The 24,522-nt window shown below is 40.4% G+C and overlaps 1 protein-coding gene across 5 annotated transcripts in view; it reads left to right on the top strand.

The window, feature by feature from the left end:
* FTO (FTO alpha-ketoglutarate dependent dioxygenase) overlaps window positions 1-24,522 on the top strand; it is a 408,367-nt gene that overhangs the window by 104,689 nt on the left and 279,156 nt on the right. For 3 of the 5 annotated variants that reach the window (XM_054453522.2, XM_063655154.1, XM_054453520.2), the window contains exons 2-3: window positions 1,481-1,558; window positions 16,859-17,516. In XM_054453522.2, the coding sequence (XP_054309497.1) occupies window positions 1,481-1,558; window positions 16,859-17,516 (736 nt within the window). The remainder of the gene's footprint in view (window positions 1-1,480; window positions 1,559-16,858; window positions 17,517-24,522) is intronic. The other 2 variants (XM_054453521.2, XM_054453523.2) reach the window with 1 other exon arrangement.

Here is a 24,522-nt window from a genome sequence, read left to right on the forward strand (position 1 = left end):
ACGTCTGGTTGAGTAGGTTGTGCTCTTTATAAAGACATTGGCCATTGGAGCAGGTGGAGCCTGAAATCCAGTTTGTGTTTACCAAGCCATATTCTCATTGAGTGGGACTATATTGGCCCAGAGCAAGGTGTACCGTTATCTAATTTTTATAAATGTGACTTACTGGCTGACAGTAACTTTGATGATGCATTTAATTGCATTTTTATTTGAAACCCAGTTGTTTCTGCTGTTTTTGCTTTCTTTCTTACAGATAATGTCTGTCATATGTACGTGTCTATGTGTATATGTGTCTGTGAGTGTATATGCACATTTATGCCATTTATATGCCACGTACACACAAAAATTCCATATATTTTTGAATGTAAGGTCAGATATTCTTCGAAAAATATCCCTCAGAAGGACGGAGGTGCCCTATATGTATCTGATTTCTTATAAGATACTTTATAATATGAGATCCTCTTTCAGTTACGTTGTTTGAATAGCACAGTACTGTTTGGGGAAAACATAGTCTCTTGAAACAGCCTCGGACAATGCTGGGGCTTTGAGTGCTTAAAAAGGCTGCTTCATGGAATTGGAAAAGAAAAGAAACAAAGATGTTTAACACAGATTTATTAATTATTGTAGAGATGATAGATCACTCTAAAAAAGCAATACCGTAAGTGGATATGATCTCAAATAAATGTTTACAAGATGAATAACTCTTCCACATATCCTGACATTATGCAAATGGATACTTGTGGCTTGGTTTGGTATTTCCAGTGATAGTACCATAAAAGGATTTACAAGCTACTATGTCTCAAGCAGATTATACAGACAGGCGTTTGCTCTGGAAAACTGTATTGGATGACTTGTAAGCTGACTCTAGTGATGAAAAAGACCCGGATGTCAACAATACATGTGAAGAGTGAATCAAATTGTCTCATGAAATGTGAGAGTGAATAAAATTATTTCTAAATTTATGCTTCATACCGTGTGTAATTTAGTATATATGTAATTGACTAGGTGCCATGACTCATGCCTGTAATCCCAGCACTGTAGGAGGCCAAGATGGGAGGATTGCTTGAGGCCAGAAGTTTGAGACCAGCCTGGGCAACATAGCGAGACCTTGTTACTACTAAAAATAAAAAAAATTACCCAAGCATGGTGGCACCCCTGTAGTCCCAGCTACTTGGGAGGATGAGACGGGAGGATCACTTGAGCCCAGGAGTTTGATGTTATAGTGAGTTGTGATCACACCACTGTATTCCAGCCAAGGTGACAGAGTAAGACTCTGTCTCTAAAAGAAAAGAAAAAGAAAAGATGGACGTAATTTAATTAATACATTTTATAATTGAGATTTGACTAATTTCTATCTCTAAAAGATTATAAATTCAAAGTTGGCTAAAATTTGTTTGTATTCTCTTATTGGAAAAATAAGAGAGTGTCTTATTTTGGGTCATTGTATATTCACTTATATGTAATTATTATTATTTTCGAACAGAAACTGAGGCTTCTTGAAGAGCTTGAAGACACTTGGCTTCCTTATCTGACCCCCAAAGATGATGAATTCTATCAGCAGGTAAGGTATTTTAATATTTTTATCAGTTTCAGTGATGTGTTCTGATCAACCTTATTTTACCTATGAGGAAGCTGGGCTAGAGAGTTTAAATGACAGGTGAAAAGGTCAAATTAGATCACCCATGACTCCTCATGGCCTACAGAGCATGTACATTTCTTCAGAATCAGCTTTTTGCTGTGAATTTAATGCTTTAGCATAGTGACTGTTTTTATTTCCTTGGACATTCCACACTTCCTTGCCTCTGCTCATGCTGTTTCTTCTGCCTAGCTCCTCCTCCTTCCTTTTGCTCCTTATCCTGTTGCAGATGGCTAATTCTTCAAGAGTTCAGTTAGACATCACCTCCTTTGTGAACATTTTCCCAGCTTACCCTACCTACAAGTCAAGTTGATTGCACTCCTGGTAAATAACTCTATACCACCTAGCACATAGTATTGCAATTATAGAATTCCGTGTCTCTCTCTCTGAATTAGACACCACTGTTTCAATTACAAATGACAAAAACCCAAATCAAACTCACTGTGGCAAAAAATAAGGGCAATTTATTGACTTGCCTTAGAAGTCTAGGAGTACATGGCTAAAGCCAACTTTACAAAAGATGTCACCCGATCACTGTTTTTTCCTGTTTTTCTTGGCTTAGCTTTCCTCAGTGTGATCTCATGCTCAATAGGCTCTCATCTGAGAGCATAGCAGGACTCTGACAGCCCAAGGGGTATGTGGTCTTTGGCATCTGGGATCTTAGAAAAAGGTAGTGAGTTCTTTTTCCCTGGTTCCCTCAAATTCTCCAGGAAGTAATCCTGTTGGCCTGGTTGGAGTCATGTGCTTATCACTGAACTAGTCATCATGTTCAGGAGAGTCAAATGCTCCTGTTTGCGCGGCCTAGTTCATGCACCTACTCTTGGAGTGGGGTTGGAGTGAGAGTACTCCCACCAAACTGTATGCACTATGTGAGTTAGACATGGGTGGCTTTCTCAAAGGAAAATCGGAGTCCTGTTTCCAAAGAAGGAAGAATAGGCCCTCTGGGCATATAAAAATAATAAATTTTCACCTCTTCTTTCCTACTAGAATGTAAAGTCTTGAAGCAGAGGGTTGCCATGAAAATCGGAATAGGAATTAGGTCACAGCATCTTTGTATCTCTAGCACCTGCATGTACATAGCTGACCATCAGTAACCAAGGAAAGAAGAGAGGAAAGAAGGACTTTCTTTTACCCATCTAGAATCCAGGTCAATATGATTTCTGTGACTTCTAGCTCAATATTATTTCTAGGCCACTGTCTCTTATCTCCATTCCCATTTGATTTGCACCATCTTTCCTCTTCACTATCAGTCCTCTTATAGGTCTGTCTAATTTTCCTCTTTGCTCCCCTTCATCCTTGAAGCTGTAGTATTTTCTAACCAAGATATAAATCTGAGCATGGCAACCCTCTGCTTCAAATCCCACATCATTGACTGGCTCCTACATTTTCAGCCTCATCTCCCCCGCTCCTACACCTTTTTCTCCACACTAGATTTTTGCAGTACTTTAAATTCACTATGAGTTTCATCTTTGGGGCCTTCTTGCTACGTCCTCTGCTGACGTACCTCCTTCTCTTTATCTGTCTCTTCTTTTTTTTTATTTTTTGACACAGGATCTCACTCTGTTGCCCAGACTGGAATGCAGTGGTGTGATCTGGGCTCACCACAACCTCTGCCCCCCGGGCCCATGCCATTCTCCCACCTCAGCCTCCCAAGTAGCTGAGACCATTGGCACGTGCCACCATGCCTGGCTAATTTTTTGTATTTTTATAGAGACAGGGTTTCACCATGCTGCCCAGACTGGTCTTGAACTCCTGAGCTCAAGCGATCCGTACACCTTGGGCTCACAAAGTGCTGGGGTTACAGGCATGAGCCACCATGCCCAGCCTGTCTCTTCTTTCCTTGGTGAACTTCTGTGTTACCTGTTAGTAACAGCTCATATGTCATCTCCTGTCGGAAGCTTCCCTGACATCCCTACAAGCAGAGAGTTGTCTCTGCTTCCTCTCTTATACTTTATCAGCACTTAATCTCAATTTTTTTTTTTTTTTTGAGACAGAGTCTTGCTGTGTTGTGTCTAGGCTGGAGTGCAGTGGCGCGATCTGAGCTCACTGCAACCTCTGCCTCCTGGGTTCAAGCAAGTGCGTCTGGCTAATTTTTGTATTTTTAGTAGAGACATGGTTTCACCATGTTGGCCAGGCTGGTCTCGAACTCCTGACCTCAAATGATTTGGCATCCCAAAGTGCTAGGATTACAGGCATGAGCCATCACATCTGGCATTAATCTCACTTAATTGTATGAATTTTTGTGTGTGCTGGCTTCCCTTATCTTCTGTACTTCTTTCAGTGCCGGGCATCTATCAGGTGCTGAATGAGTTTGCTTGAATACATGCACCCAATAGTTAATTTGGAAAACCAGTTATATATAATAATAATGAGTTTAGTATGATTTGAATTTTGCTTCTACACACATACACACTTCCCCAGGTATTTGGCATCTGGAAAGATTTGACAGATGTGTACAGAAATGTCATACCGCATAGTGATAGGGTGGGTGTTCTCTTTTGAACTTTCCCAGTTTTCCAAATTATCTTCAGTGAATGTATATTCTTTTGCAATCAGGGAAAAAAATAATTTTTAAAAGTATCCTTAAGACAGGTAAACCCACAAAAATGCAATTAGTTCTGAAATGCTTACTAAATTTTCATAGCTATAAGCCTTCTGGTGCATGATTACATGCATTGTCACAAAGCAACTGCTGAGCCATTTCAGCTTTTGTCGTGTGAAAATGGTACAGGAAGAATGAGATACAAAAGGTTATCAGCCCACTATGCTCTGAACCAGCCATCCACTGAGGGATAAAAAGAAACCCAAATGCAAACAGAACAACTCTCAAGACTTCTCTGTTATCTTTCCAAGGCCCACAACAAACCCTGATACTAATACGTAATCAATCTAAGTGCACCTTCTTGTTTTCCTTTTCTTTTCTTTTTTTTTTTTTTTTTTGAGACAGAGTCTCACTCTGTTGCCCAGGCTGGAGTGCAGTGGTGCGATATCAGCTCACTGCAACCTCTGCCTCCCGGGTTCAAGCGATTCTCCTGCCTCAGCCTCCTGAGTAGCTGGGATTACAGGCACCTGGCACCATGCCTGGCTAATTTTTGTAGTTTCAGTAGAGATGGGGTTTCACCATGTTGGCCAGGCTGGTCTCAAACTCCTGACCTCACGTTATCCACCCACCTTGGCCTCCCAAAGTGCTGGGATTATAGGTGTGAGCCACTGCGCCTGGCCAAAGTACACCTTGTAAGAAGTCTTAGTACTTCAATAAAACGTTAGTAAAAGTAAACCTCTTCTCTTAAAGATGAAGTGAAAATACTTTTTAATGACATGAGTAAATAGAAAGTTCAGACGTGACACTGAGTCCCTTAAACAGGCCCTCACCACAGGAATGCCAATCCAGCTGCCAGTCGTAAACACAGGAGTCTGTGCAGCTTCCACTTGGGGTCTGTTGATTGACCCTTACAGTGTGCTAGGCTTTGTGCTACATGTTTTATGCATGCTCTCACATGCAATCTCCACAACAGCCTCATTCATTCATTCCACAAATAGGTATTCAGCAACTACTCTTCTTCAGACTTGAGGTACTTGAGGTAGGTATTTCTGTTTTAGAAATCAAGAGAGGAACCAGGCACAACTGTAAGTTTCCACCTACTTGGGAGGCTGAGATGGGAGGATCATTTGAGCCCAGGAACTGGAGTTAAGCCTGCCTGTCATAACAAGGTTTAAAAAGGAGGAAATCAGGAGAGACTAAGTTAGCTATCTGAGTGGGAGAGCTGGAGTTAGCCCATATTTGTCTGACTCTGAAGGCCCATGCTCTTTCTGCTATATTGTCCACCTCTTGGTCTACCATGCTCCAATTCAGAACACCTTCAGAGAAGTTTTGCAGTTTCTTTTAACAGGACCATAGAGAAAAGAAGCAAAACCAAACCACCAAAGGTCAAAGCAGAAAAGCAGAGAGAACTTCTGTTAGCTCATTATGGAACACAAGGAAACGAAGAATTACATAGTCAGAAAACAAACTCCGACTTCCAGAAATATGAATGCAGCCCCTCTTATCCAAAGAAAATGAGACTGTCCTCAGTAACCCCCTTGCTGTCACTGATTGTATGCTAGCTATGTGCCAGGTTGTTCTGCTGCTACTTTAAGTGCATTACACGTGTGAGCTCATTGAAATCTTGCTATACGCTTCTGAGACAGGTGTTACTAAAACCCTATTTTAGAGATGAGGAAATCAAGGGACAGAGAGGTTCAAAAATTTGTTCAAAACTTATGTGCAGGATATGTTGGGACTAGGATTTAAGCCCGGGCTGTTGGCTTTTGGGTCTCTACTCTTAAGTCCTATACTGCTTCTCTCTTCCCTTGTGTCTCTTCATCCTTCTGAGATGACTCTGCTCTTATCTCAATGGTTCCAGACCTCTGTCCCCATCCCAGCTCTCCCTGTGACCTCCAGCTTTCCATTTCCAACTGCCTACGGAGCGGCTCTACCTGAAAGTCTTCCAGCTACATCTAACTCAACATGATTCATATTCATTAAGTTACTTACTCCATTAAACAAATGGATTTCACTCCCCGACTCTGTGCCAGGTAATGTTTTAGGCATTAGAAATGAAGTTGTGAAAACTGACAAGAGATTCATGTCTTCTTTGAGCTTATTTCTTATGGGGCAGGTGGTGTAGGAGCAAGCCATGTAGATACTTGTGGGAAGAATGTTCTGGGCCTATGGAACAGCAAAGCCTCGGGTATACTTGACAGGAAAAGCACCCAAGGCCAACATATCTGGAGCAGAGGGAGACAGCTGGTGAGAGCCGGGGAGACAGTCAGAGAGAGGGAGAGAGAGAGGGGCCCGGTTATACGAGAACTTATAGTCTGTAAGTTCTGTAAGAAGAGCATTGGCGGTTACTCTGAGATGAGGAGGCATGAGAAGCCTTGGAGCACAAGCGTGACAGGATGTGACTTACATTTTAATAAGGATTCTTTCTACAAGCTCCTCCCATTCAGCCTCTTCTCTAATGGTATCCCCTAGTCCCATTCTTGAAATTAGAAAGCTCACCACCCTCAACTTCTACCCGTTGCTTTCTTCCCTCATTTAGTCACTGGGCCCCTGGTGGTTTTACCTCTTTAGAATCTCTCAAATTGTTTTTTCTTTTTCCATCCCACAGACACTGCCTCACCTATGTGGGCCACATTGATCACTTTCTGCCTCCGCAGTTTTAGCATCCTCCTGATTAGCGTTCCTCATGCCCTCCCCAGTGCCATCAGAACTGACTTGTACCTCCTTGTTTTATAAATTTTGTTGAGTCGCCTTTGCTTCCAAGGTCAAGTTCAAATTCCTCAGCATATCCACCCTGTAAGGCCATTGACTTTCTTGTTTGTTTTTTTTTTTTTTGAGGCAGAGTCTCGCTCTGTCGCCCAGCCTGGAATGTAGTGGTGCGATCTTGGCTCACTGTAACCTCCGCCTCCCGGGTTCAAGCGATTCTCCTGCCTCAGCCTCCCAAATAGCTGGGACTACAGGCACGCGTCACCATGCCTGGCTAATTTTTGTATTTTTAGTAGAGACAGGGCTTCGCCTTGTTGGCCAGGCTGGTCTCAAACTCCTGACCTCAAGTGATCTGCCTGCCTTGGCCTCCCAAAGTGCTGGGATTACAGGTGTGAGCCACTGCACCCAGCTGCCATTGACTCTCTGACCCTAAACTACCTCTCTGGTGTAATCTCATCCCGTGGCCTAAAATGGCACCCAACCATAAACTCTCGTCATAGGGAGTTCTTGGTTCCACCCTGACTCTGCTGTGCCCTCTTATCCTTCCCTGCCTTTGTGCCCACTAGTACTCTCTTCCCTTTTCTGTCTGGTGAGCATCTACTTTTAAAGACTTTACTTAAACACTACATGTTCTGTGAAGGCTTCAGAAAATCCCTTTTGTTCTAAAATGTTTGAAAAATCTGACTGCTTCTCACCACCTCTGCTGCTTACACCGTGGCCAAAACTGCCATCATCTCTGTTGCAACAGCCTCCTGACTGGTTCTGCCTCCTTCCCCTGGTCTAGTTTAACACAGCATCCGGAATGATCTTTTGAAACCATAAATCAGCTCATTACACTTTCTTGCTCAAAGCCCTTGAATAGCTTCCCATCAGCCCAGGACCTGACATGCACCCACAAAGCTCTACATGCTTGGGTTCCTAAATGCTTCCCTCACCTCATTTCCTGCCCCTGCCCACTCCCCACCCCCCTCACACTTTTCTTCCTATTCTGGCACTTTACTCTTCCTGGAATAAACCAAGCTCACTCCTGCCCCAAGGCCTTTGCACTGAATGTTCCCTCAACCTGGAACTTTCTCATCCCCCCAGGCATCTGCAGAGATTGTATCCTTATTTCTTGCTTTCTTGTGATCTGATGTCACTGTATCTAGAGGCCTTCCCTTACCACCCTCTGTAAAGTAGGCATACTTACCCCAGCACTCCCTATTCTACTTTCTCGGCTTTATTTTTCCCCATAGACTTATCATCATCTAAAATACCATATATTTTACTTATTTATATGCTTATTGTCTGGCTCACCTTACTAGGACATGAGCTTCTAGAGAGAAAGTAGATGTTTCGCTCTCTTCCATATTCTCAGCACCCAAGTGCTTTGCAAATAGTATGTGCTCAATACATATGTATTCAGTACCTAAGGGTTTTCCAGCTTTTCCTTCCTAATTATTCCCCGCTCCCATAGCAGTATACTCACACTTCTATTGTAGGACATTCTTCTCTTTTGGTTTCCATTTTGGTCTATACTGTTAAATTATGAGATGCTGTCAAATAGGACCTATCTTCTTTTAATCGTTGTATGTCTGGCACTTTATACAGTGCCTGGTACATAGGAAGTATTTGAGAAATGTTAAAGAAACAAAATGAAATGAAGTATTGAATGAATGAATGAGGATCTCTGTGTCATTTTGTAGCAAAGCACATGTTACCTCAAGTCTTGTGATAGCTGTAGCAGAGTCTGAACAGTGACTCCAGAAGTGTATCCCTTCTGGAGCTCTAGTTTGCATCACGCAGACAGAGTCTGGGTCAGACGAGTGTTTAGCCCGTTAGTCATCGGATGGCTGCCAAGTTGCAAGCATTTTACAACAAAAATTATATAGAAAATGAGTGATAGGGTGCAAATTGCTGAGTGCAAAATAGAAAGTGTTAGGAGCAAAAGCTATTAACAGCTAGATTAGAAATACGCTCCTCTAAAATCAGAATATTCTAGGACTTTTAAGTGAAGGGCATTTCCCAAGTTACTTGAATATTTAAATTTTTTTTTTCTCTCTACCCAAGGTTGAGTTCCACTGGGCTTCATTTAAGTGAGCCTCTGGTAAACTGGTATCTTACTTGTTTAAAAACCATGTCTGACTTCCCTGTGTGATGAAATCTTTCAGAAGCATCTCTTGATATGGGAGGAAAAGGTAGAATTTTTATATAATGGCTTAAAATAGACAGAAAATGAAGCCTGATCTCCAGAGAGCTTAGCTTTCCACATCTTTCAGCCATTGACAAAGGCCTGGCATGCTGGCATTTTATATCTAAAATACCTTTCCAAATACTTATTAAACTATATAATCATCATTTATGCCACAGGATCATTTGTGAATCTCAAGAAATACAGTATGTGACCAGACAACTGCTAATATAAATTTCATGACTGCATACTCATTGGAAAAAACTCTAATGGGATTAAATGAAAAAAAGCCTAGCATATTTGAAAATCTGCCAACAGCTGTTCCAAATTATTGTGTGATATCTGATGTTCTACATGTACCTGTCCAAAATGGAAAGTGAACTTATTTGTTTGACAGAATGAATTAATATTAAATTACTTAATGTTCACTTCTTCTCCAAAGTTACTTGTTCTTTTTTTTTTTTTAAAGAAAAATTGAACAAATGCTACATAGTACGTTTATGTGTCAGGCACTAATTTAATTACTTTATAAACAATAAAAGAGGGCATTTAGGTTGGGATTTTTTTCTCTTACATTTTCTTTGAGATAGTGACAAAATTAGCCAGTTATTATTATTTGTTTTCACTGTGATAGCCTGAAAATTCCTCAGTCTCGAACAACAGATTTAAATAGTACCAGAAGTTCTCTTGAAGATTTTGACCATTTAGAGCCATCAGAAAGAATCTCTTGGCAAATATAAGAAATGTCATGAAAATTAAGAATTTTTTTAGTGCAGCATCTTTGCTCTGATTTTTCTGATTAAAAATATTTTACATTTATTTTGGGAAATTTGAAAATAATATAGATGCCTAAAGAAGAAAATCAAAATGATGCTCAAGTACATTACTCAAGGATAACCACCATAAACTTTTGGCTATCTTTTTCTCCAATTTTTTTTTTTTTCTGTGAGCTTTTACATATGTACTGTTTTTCTTTTAATGAAACTGAGATCCTCTTGTCTGACTATCTTGTTACTAATTTATTCTATGGCTATAGTTTCCTACTGACTTTCAAACAGTTAAGTTTGTTACTTTAATATTCCATCACGTGGTTGTACCATTTTCTCTTCTAATACCTTCTTGGGCATTTTGGTGGTTTTCAGTTTTTAATTATTATCAATAGCAGTATGATGAATATTCTTATAATCTTTGTGTGTTTAATAACTTCCTTATGACAAATTCCTAAAAGTAGAATAACTGCATGAAAAGATAATGGACATATTTAGGTTCTGATAGATCTTGTCCAATTGGCCTTAAGCAACGTTGTAATAATTTGCATTCCTAATTGCACGCTATCAGAATATTGAATTTTGCCATTATCAACAATATGTATTACTATTATAAAACGTTTTAATGCAAATTTGATAGAGAGTAACTAATTTAAGTATAATTTAACATGAATTATATATTTTCCAACTTTGATACAGTTAATATTTATTTATTTATCTGTCTTTGAGATGGGGTCTCACTCTGTGGCCCAAGCTTAGGCTCACTTCAGCTTCCACCTCCTGGGCTGAAGCCATCCTTCCACCTCAGCCCCCCAAGTAGCTGGGACCACAGATGCGTGCCACCACACCTGGCTAATTTTTTTGTGTTGTTAGTAGAGAGGGGTTTCACCTTGTTGCCCAGGCTAGTCTCGAGCTCGTCAGCTCAAGCAATACACCCGCCTGAGCCTCCCAAAGTGCTGGGATTACAGGTGTGAGCCACCACGCCTAGGCAGTTAATTTTTTTATGTGCTAAGAGGCTTCTCTGTTAATATGCTTGTGAATGTATGTGTGTGTGTGTATTTAAATTTTTAATGGTTCTGCATTAATGGTTCTGCATTCCTGCCATATAGGTTGTACTTTTTTTCCAGTTTGTTTGCCTTTTAATTTTATGATTTATTTTATACAAAAATTTAAATTTTCAGATACATCTATCAATCTTCTTTTTCAAAAAGTTTATTGATTAACTGTATATGTGTATAATTTACATACCATAAAATGCACCTTTTAAAATTGTACAATTCAGTGATTTTTGGTAAATTTCCAGAGGTGTGCAACCATCATCACAGTAGTTTTAGAACATTTTTAGCACCCCAAAAAGATCTCTCATGCCTCTTTACATTTAGTTTTCTTTCCTACCCCAGCCAGGATCTCCACTCATCTGCTTCAGTCTTTTAAAGCTTTTATTCTTAGAAAGGAGTCTTGAGCACTTATGTGGAACCAAGTGCTGTGGCTATAACAGGTACTAATGCTATTTTCTTCTTTTTTTTGAGACGGAGTCTTGCTCTGTTGCCCAGGCTGCGGTGCAGTGGTGCGATCTCGGCTCACTGTAACCTCTACCTCCCGGGTTCCGGTGATTCTCCTGCTTCAGCCTCCTAAGTAGTTGGGATTACAGATGCCCGCCACCAGGCCCAGCTAATTTTTGTATTTTTAGTAGAAACGGGGTTTTACCTTGTTGGCCAGGTTGGTCTCGAGCTCCTGACATCAGATGATCCACCTGCCTCGGCCTCCCAAAGTGCTGGGATTACAGGTGTAAGCCACCGCTCCAGGCCACTAGTACTATCTTCTTTTAGGAGCTTGTGATCTTACAGGACAGATTATTAAACCAATAGTAGTTTAAATAAATATAGTTACAGATAGATAAGTGCTATGAAAGAGAAGTAAGGTGTGTGAGTGATAACAGAAGGCACCTATTTGAGGGTGGAGATTCAGGAAATGTTTCTATGAGAAAATGACCCAGGGATGGGAAGGACCATCCAGGTGTGGAGTTGGGGGAGGAGCCTGGGGGAAGTACTTAAGAGCTGTACACTTGACGACTGAAGGAATAGAAGCACATATGGTCAGAGAGAAAAGGGACATGATCTGAGTGGGGAAAAAATGGAATATTTTCCCATGCCATTATTTTCTTTTTATGCTGTTTTTTATGTCAGGGTATTTACAGATGATATTTATGTGGTTATATGGTTTTCCTGGTCCATAGGATTATAATTTTCCTGGATTAAATAGATCTTATATAGTGTTGAGACCTAGTGTATGTTGAACAAGGGCAGCAAGATTTTAATGGGGGGTGGGCAGGCATTTGTGCATATGAGTGCATTATTTTCAGTATTCCTTTCTTAGTTCCAGAGGGGAGTGTGTTCAGAAGCAGAGTTCTTGGGAATTACCATACTTTTCTTTATTATTTTATACTAAGGACCATTCAGAGAGTACTGGAGGTGTTAAGACAGTGTGAAGAAATTACCTTCTTCATCACTTCTTCATCATTGCTTTGAATATACTGGGGCCTCAGGGACTTGCTTAGAAAATAACCAGTATAGTGATAGAGTTACTGCTCATGGCTTCAGAATATTTAGTCTCTGCCTACAGGATTGCATTGCTTTCTTCATAAGCTATGTAAATAGAAAGTACGATATCACTGTTTCTGTTTTCCAACGGGGATAACTAAAATATGGAAACTCTAAATCCTTAATGGATCCCTGACAATCTCAATGACAGTCCATAGTGGTATGCCACATGACTCCTCACTTTGTCACTTTCAATTCGTGGTCAACACCTCAGATAGGCATTTTGAGAAGCAGGGCAGTCCTACCACACTTACCTAGTAAAGTTATTTTTTCACATTCAGACTTGACTCATTCATTTTTCTTCTGCATACTTCCTCCCACTTTCTGCATGTCTTCTATAATATCTCCTGCACTCTGCCTCAGTCAGAACAGGCTAGATTATGCTATAGTAACTGATAACTCTCAAATCTCAGTGGCTCCACACAATAATATTTCTTGTCCATTTTATGTATCATTTGTGGGTTGGCACAGAGTCATTACCCATTAAAGTAGCTCAGAGATCCAAGTAGCCACCAGCTGGTTGCTGTGGCAGAGGGGTGCAGAGTATGCTGGAGGGTCTTGCAGTGACAATGACATGTTCCAGGCTGGAAGGGATGGCCATCATTTTTCACTGGACAGAAGTAATCCCATGTTTCATCCATCATGAGTGGACCAGGAGGTGTAATTTTACACTGGGCCCAAAAAGCTGGGTGGCAGCGGAGGAATCCAGAACTCTTTGGCAAATAGCTCTAATGACCAGCATAAATTTTTAGCTAGTGATTCACCTTAACTTCACTGAGAAAGTCAGAGCGTTCTCTAACTACCACCCCTCCAAAAGAAACCCTAGAACGTACTCATCTGCCTACTATTATTACGTTTATCATCCTATCTGAATTCATACCTTCTTTCTCCTTCTAGCCTGTTCCAATATAAGAAGTATCTTCTCTCCTATCCAAATATTTTTGATCACATACTCTTATCAGTAGATAAGCACATACAGTGACATCCTAGAAAATGTTTAACAAATGGCCTGTAGGGGGAAAGAACCAGCCTTGATTTTTAGTGTTTTTTGATTTGTGCAGTATAAATACTCTCACTGTGGACAGTTTCAAGCCACTGTCATGGTGTTACTGAATGCGCAGTTGGAAAGAGATGTAGACAGTGGGCTCTCATGAGCCAGTGTGGACTGACTCCAGCACACCATGAGTAGTGTGCTGGTGGCAGTACTCATGTACTTGTGTCTGTTTTATAATAATATTCATATTAAACCTATTTGTGTGTATATGTGTGTATATATATATATATATGCATACATATTTTAATAATGCTTCAGTTCTTTCATTTTATATTAAAAATAAAGCAGTTCTACCTCTCCCCTGTGCCCCACCACTCTACCAGATCACCTTACAAATCCCTGCATACCTGCCTTGGGGGCTACTGCTCTAGACACTCAAGGTCTCGACTTCTTTGGTTATTCACTCTCTCTGCATCATCAGCCTCTTTCTCTTGTATCATTCTCATGATTGTACTGAGAAACTCTGGTGTTCTCTAGCGTCTTCCATCATTAGAGATTGTCCCTTACTCTAGCCTTCTTCTTTATCAAAAGCTCCATTTTTCTACTCCCCTTCATAGCAGAACCATTCAGAGACATCTCTACATGCCATCTCACTTCCTCCTCTTTCATTCCATCTTCGCCTACTCCAATCTGACTTCCACCCCCAGCACTCTACCGAGATTGCTCTTGTCATTGCCATCAGTGATTTCCATGCTGCCAAATCTACTGGATCATCTGTCCTCATCTCACTTGGCCTCTCAGTGTCAGGTGACATAGTTGACTACCCCATCCTTCTAGAAATGCTCTCCTCTTTTAGCTTCTGCATTAATACACTCTGCTGGTTCTCCTTTGTTGAGGCTTCTGCTGCGACTCAGGAAATAGCTTTGGTCTCCTTTTGGTATTTGTACTGTTTCCCTAGGTGATCTCATTCATTTCTAGGCCTTTAAAACCAAGCTGTGTGCTGATCACTCCCACATTGCGTTCCTCTGCCCTGCTTTCTCTTCTGAGCTCCAGATGTGTACATCCAATTCCCCTCCCCCCGCCCACCATATTTTCACCTGGAGGTTTCATAGGTATCTTCAAGGCTGCAGCTCCAGAGTGTACTCTTCATTTCCCCCTTTTCTTCTTTCTACTATTTCTCTTTTGCCTCAGTTTTCCTTATTTCACAAAATAGTAAATTGTTTATTTAGTTGTTAAATCCAGAAATCTGGAATGTATTCTTAACTTCTATTCTGAGCAACAGGGAGAAACCCCATCTCTACTAAAAATACAAAATTAGCCAGGTGTGGTGGCGCATGCCTGTAATCTCAGCTACTTGGGAGGCTGAGGCAGGAGAATCACTTGAACCCAGGAGGCAGAGGTTGCAGTGAGCCGAGGTCGTGCCATTGCACTCTAGCCTGGACAACAAGAGCAAAACGCCGTCTCAAAAAAACCCAAAAAACCCCAAAAGACTTCTATCTTTTTTTATCCCTTACATCTAATTCATAGCACATCCTTTTCTTCTACGTACAACGTATGTATTTCATCTGTCCACTTATCTCTGTCTCTATTTTAGTCCAGACCGTCATCACTTTTCTTCCAGATGATTGTAATAGCACATTCCATGCTCACATGTGCCTCTTTCCAATCCGTGCCTGATATTGTAACTAAGAGCGATTTGTATAAGATGTAAATCAAGTTATTTTTCTCCCTTCTACATCCTCCAGTGCATCTAGAATTAGCTGCAGATTCCTTACCATGACCTCTAAGGCTGTGTGTGATCTGGCCTCCGCCTTCCTCTGCGTCCTCATCGCATGTCACTCTGTCTTTGGCTCTTGTGTTCTAGTAAAACAAGCCTTTTTTTTGTCCCTAGAATAGGTTGGTCTTTTTCCTGAGTGCCTTTGGCTTCTTTGGTCTGTCTTTCTGGGAAGCACTTTCTCTGGCTTGTCATATTTCTGGTGCCTTATTTTCCTGAAGATCTCAGCTTAAATCCCATCTCCTTAGAGAATTCTTCCTGCTCTAATAAGATTTCCTACTGGTTTGTTTCTGTCTTAGTACTTAACACAATTTGGGGTTGCTTTTCTTTCTTTCTTTACTTGATTTGGTAGAAAGCTTTGTGAGAGCAGGGACCTTATTTCCATCTGGTGGTGGGTACTCAATAAACCGATGTTGCATGAAAAAAAAAAATGTGTGGAAGAATACTGGTCTTGCTCTGCCTATCATGTGAATGGTAATTACTAAATGAAGACAGAGAAGGAAGGTATCTCAACAATGGTGGGCAGCACAATACAGGGAGGACAGGTTAATGTGTTGATCATGTCTGACTCTTTCTTTAAGACAGCCTAAAACTAGGGAGGAACAAATCAGATCAAACGTTACAGAGGTAAATGTAAAATCCTGTGATTTGGTTACAGATAAATCAGTTGCATTATGCAGAATCAGGAAACTCCAGCCTGACACCGATTCACATGCCAAGTCCTAAGGAAAGTGGTAGCCGAAAAGCTAATGCAGCCCTGACCTACATTAATCATTCCATGTATTTCTGTATTAGGGGAGGGAATTGGCTAATATTACTCTCCTCCAGTGACACCAGTAGAATTATTAGAACTTTCTAGAATTGCAATGTAATGACACCTCATTCATCCATCCACGAATCATTTATTCATTCTTTTACCATTTACTGAGTAAATTCTGGACACTCGTATTATAGTCATGAGCAAAAGTGCCATGGCTTTTGTGTTCATGGAACTTAATGTCTAACTCCTGAAGAGAAATGGGTTCTCTTTTTGTGAAAGTGTTAAGCAGAAACCAGTTTGTCATTTACTGAGACAATGCATTCTCATGGTTAAGAACTCATGCCCTGGAAGCCAGGGGTTGGTGTCCAGGGGCTTTAAATTCCAGCTCCAATATTTGCCAGCTCTGTGACTTTGGGCAAATTAATGTCTTTGGTCAAATTAATGTCTCTATGTTTCAGTGGTCTCATCTATAAACTGGAGATAATAATGCTATGCATAGAGTTAAAATGAGCTAATGCACACAAATAACTTACAACAGTACCTGGTACGTAGTAAGCACTTAATAAATATTTTAGATAATAAGCAGTTAATAAGATGGTGTTGAGATTTAGGGTGAGAAAAAGTGGTCACAGAGTAATCCTGGTGTATCAGAACCCACATTATTATTTTTCGTTTTTTATTAAAGATTGTTAGTAATTTGAGCTTGAACTTGAAAATCTTGACTGTAGAGTTTGATGACATTTGTTTTATTTGGTTTTCTGTTTTGGGCTAGGAAGATGTGACTCCTGTTTAGAAATAACCACCAGGTAGTCCCCTCACAACTCCCCAAATGCTTACAAAGAAACACACCTTTGGAAATAATACAATTGTAACTATACATCAACGTCTGTTTTTGCTTTGATTTTGTTTTAGTGGCAGCTGAAATATCCTAAACTAATTCTCCGAGAAGCCAGCAGTGTATCTGAGGAGCTCCATAAAGAGGTTCAAGAAGCCTTTCTCACAATGCACAAGCATGGCTGCTTATTTCGGGACCTGGTTAGGATCCAAGGCAAAGATCTGCTCACTCCAGTATCTCGCATCCTCATTGGTAATCCAGGCTGCACCTACAAGTACCTGAACACCAGGCTCTTTACGGTCCCCTGGCCAGTGAAAGGGTCTAATATAAAACATACCGAGGCTGAAATAGCCGCTGCTTGTGAGACCTTCCTCAAGCTCAATGACTACCTGCAGATAGAAACCATCCAGGCTTTGGAAGAACTTGCTGCCAAAGAGAAGGCTAATGAGGATACTGTGCCATTGTGTATGTCTGCAGATTTCCCCAGGGTTGGGATGGGGTCATCCTACAACGGACAAGATGAAGTGGACATTAAGAGCAGAGCAGCATACAACGTAACTTTGCTGAATTTCATGGATCCTCAGAAAATGCCATACCTGAAAGAGGAACCTTATTTTGGCATGGGGAAAATGGCAGTGAGCTGGCATCATGATGAAAATCTGGTGGACAGGTCAGCGGTGGCAGTGTACAGTTATAGCTGTGAAGGTACAGTCCGCTCTTGGAAAAAGCAGCCCTGTATGTAATAACATGACCCGAGTTGTTCAGGCTCTGGAGATACACACGCATATACATGAACATGTTTGCATATGTGCTTGCGTGTATACATGCACATGCGTGTGTGTATCATGTGTCCTTTTTAGTCTTGTCACACCTGTATGTCTGCAGAATATGCCTCTCTTTCTTATCTAGCCATGCTAGCTGGCTCATTGTTATACTGTACTCAGAATATTTTCACACGTAAGCACTACTGTCATTTGTCTCTCGTGTGCCCAGGAGAGCAGCCTCTTGGTTTCATACAGCCAACTGTCTTCTCTACAGCTCAGAGGAGATTGTACAGTTGCTATAATTAACTTGCTGATAAAGAGCTGGGAAAACAAAAATCTGTCAAATCTTTCCAGGTTCCCACAGGTGCACATTTCCAGACCTGCCAAAATATTTTATTGTGGTTGACATCACTATCTTGATGGATGTGATTTGTCAAATATGGACTTGTTCTTGGCTTCATATAGTTTGTAACTACTGTCCTTTCTTGCCAGAAGCAGTTGAGGTAGGTTTTGTAAGCAGACAGTCCTCTATTTTCAGGAAACTCCCTAGCCCTCTACCCAATTCTGCAGTTTTAGACCTTGTTGGGTGGCTGTGGTAGACTTGTTCTTGCATTTTCTGATGTATAATCCCCTTGAAACAGAGATCATAGGCTACCTCTTAGTAGCCCACCCAAATTTCTCTTCTTCTATTATTGTTTCTGTGTGTTTATGGCCCTCATTTTTCCTTAGAATAGAATTACAAAAATGGTAGTTGAACAGATGGAGGAGAGCATGACCTCTGTTGACTTTCTTTTGTGCCTGATTATTTGGCAAAGGGATACAAGACATAGTATTAGCTCTCCTGTCTGATTTACTGAAAGATGTTTGGAAAACCAGAATTCTGGATATGCCATCAGGGAATGACTGGAACTTTCCAGGGTCATTATTTTCTGACAACTCTAGTTATTTGATTGGATTTTTGTTTGTTGTTGTTATTTGTTTACTAAAATGACTGTTTTGGAAAAGAGATTTAAGAAAAAAAAGATCTTTAAAGTACTCTTTAAATTTCTTACAATTTCCAAGTCTCAAAAATTTCCTCAGAACTACTAATATTTTTTCTAACTTTACCTTATGTCTTCAGTCTGAAACAAGGAACTAGTTTAGCGTTTGGAAATTTCACCACTTTCTCTGGCATCTCAAATAATGATGCTGACCTAAGAAAATCGCTTGAAGGGATTTAATGCTGTCCTAATGGAAAGAACTGAGATCCTCTGATCTTTAATAAGGACTTGCCAGGGATTTAAGAACTATCACATCCAAGAACTCTGATGTGAACGAACAATGGAGTTAGTTTCTTTCTTAAGGAGACAACTCTCCAAACCTGAAGCAGTGGTATGTGATAGTACAAAGCTCTACAAAGATGTCTTTGTGCTCCCAATTACTCTCAGCCCTCCAGTTTAATAGTCCTATTGTACTCCCTTCGCGTGGGTGATCAAGTAGTTTTTGAAACCTAGAATATCTTTCAGAAAGGAATTTAAATGTCTAATGAATAGTTTCTATGCTCAGGAGTAATTAAGACTGACAAAGTATACAAATATAAATTACATATAAATATAGAAATGTTGGTACTTAAAGAGGGAACTGTAGAATTTGAATCTGTAAGAGTGGTGTGCAAACTCCTTTGTTCTCTTAACCGCAGAAATTCTCAGAACTCCATCTAATAATAATAGCAATACTGGGAATGCTCATTTATTGAGCACCTACTATGTGCTACATGCTGTTATAAGCATTTTACATGCATTAACTCATTTTATCTTCCCAACAATTCAAAGAACAAAATAGTAATGAAGTACTATTGCTATCCTCATTTTGCAGATGAGGAAACTGAGTCACAGAAGGTTGATTAACTTGTTCATGGTGATGCAGCAAGTAATTAGCAGAGTTAGGATTTGAGGACAAATATCCAGGCTTCAGAATCTTAACACCTAAGGCTATGTGCATTATGAGCAGCCGTTTCTTATCCCAGCAGTGTAGCCGTCTCAGGGATTTTATTTTATTATTTTACTTTTTTAATGTTTTGAGACAGAGTCTTGCTCTATCTCCCAGGCCGGAGTGCAGTGGCACGATCTCGGCTCACCACAACCTCCGCCTCCTGGGTTCAAGTGATTCTCCTGCCTCAGCTTCCCGAGTAGCTGGGATTACAGGCGCACACCACTACTCCCAGCTAATTTTTTATAATTTTAGTAGAGACGGGGTTTCATCATGCTAGCCAGGCTGGTCTCAAACTCCTGACCTCGTGATCTGCATGCCTCGGTCTCCCAAAGTGCTGAGATTACAGGTGTGAGCCACCGCGCCCGGCCAGGGACTTGGGTTTTTAAAATGTCCACCTTCTGGAAAGGTTAAGGGGACGTTCCACTTGCTTTTTGTTGCAGGTCCTAGTGTCTTCCTTTCTCCAGCTTTACTTCTCACCCACGTCTGCTGTAGCTTTCTAGCACATACTCTCAGATGACTGGAATGCATCAGATTATCTTATTCGATGAAACAGAACCTTTCTGTAGGTGTCTGGCTGTGTGTCAGACAGTGTACAAAGCATGTGCCTTGAAACTCTGTGGTGGGCGCATGTCTTCTAAGTGACAAGTGATATCTGTTTAGTTTTCTGGTCTTATAATCCTTGGCAGAATGCCAGAACTATGGCAAAGGTGGACTTGAAGAGAATCATTTGGTTTAAAACCTTGGTTGAGGTTGAGAAGGGCTTAAGGAGGTCACAGAGAGTGGACACTTCAGAGAATTGTATTTTTTTCTATGTCCTTGAACTTGTTTGTCAATGAGCTGTTCTAGACAGTATGGGAACTCCAAAGATAAATCAATGGCTTTCTCACTTTGAGGTAATAGGGAGGTAATAGGTGGGCTCTCGTGATTGTAATTATGAAATGACAAAACATTGGGTTTGAAAGAGACTTTTGAAATCACTTGATTCTAGCCTCTCATTTTACAAATGAAAACACCGAGAAGGGAAGTGGCTTGGCCAAGGTCACATTGCTACTTAGTGACAAGAGCAGGGATTTAAGTTGGAAAGTATTCCTTGCCACTGGAGAGGTTCACGTAAAATGCATTGGGAATTCAGATACAGAAGTGATTGCTTCCTGCTGAAATTAAATTCAGTTGAAGCTTAAGATCTTTCAAGACTCTGCTCTCAATACCTTTTCCCAGGGAAATCTTGTAGATTTATAATGAGCCAGTCATCCCTCTTTGGTTTATTTTCATGAGTAGAGGTCATTGAGAAGTAATTTGTATAGGATACGTGTAATTATATACTAAATTCATTGGCTTTCACATGCCATTCTAGTTAATAGATATCTCCAGTAGGAAGATTGAAATGGTACAATTTTTAATCAGGAATGGCTTCGGGGAACCATATGTAAATAGGCAGAATATTTGATTTTCCTATTCCAGCTTTGCTGGCAATTGCTTGTTACTCCTAGCTATAACAAACGAACTTTAGCGGGGAAGGCATTAAAAACCCAATGTTTAATATGGTCCAGCACCTTGTTCTTTGACTGGAACACCTTCAGAAACGTCACTTAGATCAACAGTAACTATTGGCTACCATTTTTGTTTATTTGTTTGGAAGGAAACATTTTCTGTGAAATTGTCTTTCTGGAAAGAAAAGCAATTCTTAAGATTTTAAACTAGTGCCAAGTATTGCATATTCTTGACATTATTTTCCAGACCTTCCACAAAGAGCCAGGAAGGCAGCTGGGCTTGGAGGCTCACGACTGTAATCCCAGCACTTGGGGAGGCCAAGGCAGGTGGATCACGAGGTGAGGAGTTCAAGACCAGCCTGGCCAACATGGTGAAACCCTGTCTCTACTAGAAATACAAAAATTAGCCAGGCGTGGTGGTGCACACCTGTAGTCCCAGCTACTCGGGAGGCTGAGGCAGTAGAATTGCTTGAACCTGGGAGCCACGGGTTGCAGTGAGCTGAGATCACGCCACTGTACTCCAGCCTGGGTGACAGAGTGAGATTCCATCTGAAAACAAACAAACAAACAAACAAACAAACAAAAATCCAAAACCCAGGAAGGTTCACAAAAGGAAGAAACCGATCCATGTTTCCTGTTGAGCATGTGATAGGCTGGAAAGTAGAGATTTCACAATAATGTTCTTGGAATTCTAGGATTTCCATTCATGTCTTTGATTTGGGAAAAATTGCATCCCCTTAAGGATGGAAATTTGTTCCCGTAATTCTTGAATCTCTATTTTAACATGACTTGCTCTATATTTCTCAGCTCATCACCGAGACCATGAAAAGCTAGTTTATAATTACAGCTTGGAGTTTTGGTGTATTCATAAAAATGCTGTGATGTTTAATGTTATCTTAGCTTCCCAGCATCCCTGTCTAAAATCTCAAAGCTTATTTGACCTAGCTTTGTTTTATTGTATCATGCTATGCCTTGTCAGTGATTTTTGAAATCACTTATACTGCTCAGTAAAACTTGTTTGGTCTTATAAGTCACATTTTTTGGGGTGACCATCCAGTTATTTATCCATTTAACAATGAGGTCTCCCATGAAGAGGCAAGAAGGCTCACAAGAAGACCAAAGGGGGGGAAAAAACTTATTTGATCTACAAAGTTACATTTTTTTTCATGCCTTTGCTATTATTTTTTCATTTAACAATAAGCATCTACTATTTGCTAGTCAGTTGTCTAGATGCTGAGCATGTATCAGTGAACAAAACAGACAAAAATCCCTGCCCTCGTCGAGCTCACATTCTAGCAAGGGAAAACAGAAAATAAAAGTAGATTGTGTAACAAGGGTGAGGGATAATCTTACAATTTTAGATAGGAGAGCCAGGCAAGGCCTTGTTAAGGGGGTAACATTGAAGCAGATTGGAAGGAGAGAATGAGCCACTGAGAAATTTGAAGGGGGAGCACATAGGCGGGAAGATAGAACATGATTGGGATGTTTCAGAAGCGACAAGTGTGGATGGAATAGAGTGAGAGAAGAGGAAACAAAATGAAGACAAAGGGACAAGTAAATGGGTGGCAGAAGATAGGGCCTTTTCATGTTAGAAAACAAAGTAGTAGGTTTGGATTTGGAGTGAGATGGGGAGCCACTGAGGAGTAGAAGAAGGGAAGCAACACCAGAAACAGGAGAGCTCACAGAGGTGACCAAAGTAATCCAGACTAGGGATATGATGGTCTAGATTAGAAGAGGCAGAGCAGGGGAGAAAGGTGTAAATACAGTCCTGTAACTTTTTACCAACAAAGAGAGTGGCAGTGTTTCAGCACCAGTGAGAAAGGATGACCAGCAGTGGCGTCTCCCATTTGTCAAGAGAAGGCTAAGCCTGTAAGAATGGCTACATTTTCTCCCCTCTGTGAATGGCTTTATTCGGGAATAACTGACATACAATAAGCTATACATATTGAACATTTATAGTTTTATAAGTTTCAACACACCTGTGAAACTATCCCCACTATCAAGCTAATGAACATACCCATTATTCCAGAAGCTTCCTTGTGCCCCTTTGCAATTCCTCTTCCTGACAGATCTGTTTTCTTTTTTTATTGTTTTTTATTTGTTTGTAGAGACTGGGTCTCAATATGTTTCCCAGGCTGGTCTTGAAATCCTGGCCTGAAGAGATCCTCCTTGCTCAGCCTCCCAAAGAGCTGGAATTACAGGTGTGAGCCACTGTGTCAGCCTGGATTTGTTTTCTGTCACCAGATGAGTTGGCATTTTCTAGAATTTTAACCAGATGGAATTATATATGTGCATGGTTTTTTTTGTTTGGATTCTTTAACTTAGCATAGTTATTTTGAGATTCATCCATGTTGTTATGTATATCAGTAGCTCATTCCCTTGTATCCTTTTTTATTTCAATAAAATATACACAAAATTAAGCATTATAACCATATTAACTGTACAGTTGAGTGGCATTAAGCATCATCCCACACCGAATCTCTGTACCCATTTAAACAATTACTCCCCATTTCTCCTTCCCCCATTTCCTGGTAACCACTGTTCTGCTTTCTGTCTGTATTATATTTGACTATTCTAGGTACCTCATATAAGTGGAATCATACAATATTTGACCTTTTGTGTCTAGATTATTGATATGGTTCAGCTGCGTCCCTGGCCAAATATCAGCTTGAATTGTATCTCCCAGAATTCCCACATGTTGTGGGAGGGACCAAGGAGGAAGTGGTTGAATCATGAGCCTGGTCTTTCCCATGCTATTCTCATGATAGTGAATAAGTCTCACGAGATCTGGTGGATTCATCAGGGGTTTCCGCTTTTGCTTCCTCCTCATTTTCTCTTGCCACTGCCATGTAAGAAGTGCCTTTTGCCTCCCGCCATGATTCAGAGGCCTCCCAGCCATGTGGTACTGTAAATCTAATTAATCCTCTTTTTGTTTCCAGTTTCGGATATGTCTTTATGAGCAGCATGAAAACGAACTAATACAATCATTTTACTTAACATAGTGTCCTTAAGATTCATCCATGTTTTGGCATGTATCAGAATTTAATTCCTTTTTAAAGATGAATCATATTCCATTGTATGAATATACCACATTTTGCTGATTGATTCATCCATTGGCTATTCATAATAGCCATCTTTTGGCTATGGTGGATAAAGTTGCTGTGAACAAATATCTCTGTATACAAATATCTGTGTGAGTCTCCGCTTTCAGTACTTTTGTGTATATACTTTTTTTGTGTATATACTTTTGTGTATGTACTTTTGTGCAGGATTGCTGGATCAAATGATAGGTCTATGTTGACAGTTTTGAGGAACCGCTATACTGTTTTCTACAGCGACTGAACTGTTTTACATTCTCGCTGGCAATGCACAAGGGTTCTAATTTCTCCACATCTATGCCAACACTTACTGTTCCCTGTTTTTTGATAACAGCCATCATAATGGGTATGAAGTGGTATATCCTTGTGGTTTTGATATGCATTTTCCTAATGATTAATGATGTTGAACATCTTTTCA

Source organism: Pongo pygmaeus, chromosome 18 (genome assembly GCF_028885625.2).
Source record: "Pongo pygmaeus isolate AG05252 chromosome 18, NHGRI_mPonPyg2-v2.0_pri, whole genome shotgun sequence".
NCBI classification, from domain to species: Eukaryota; Metazoa; Chordata; class Mammalia; order Primates; family Hominidae; genus Pongo; species Pongo pygmaeus.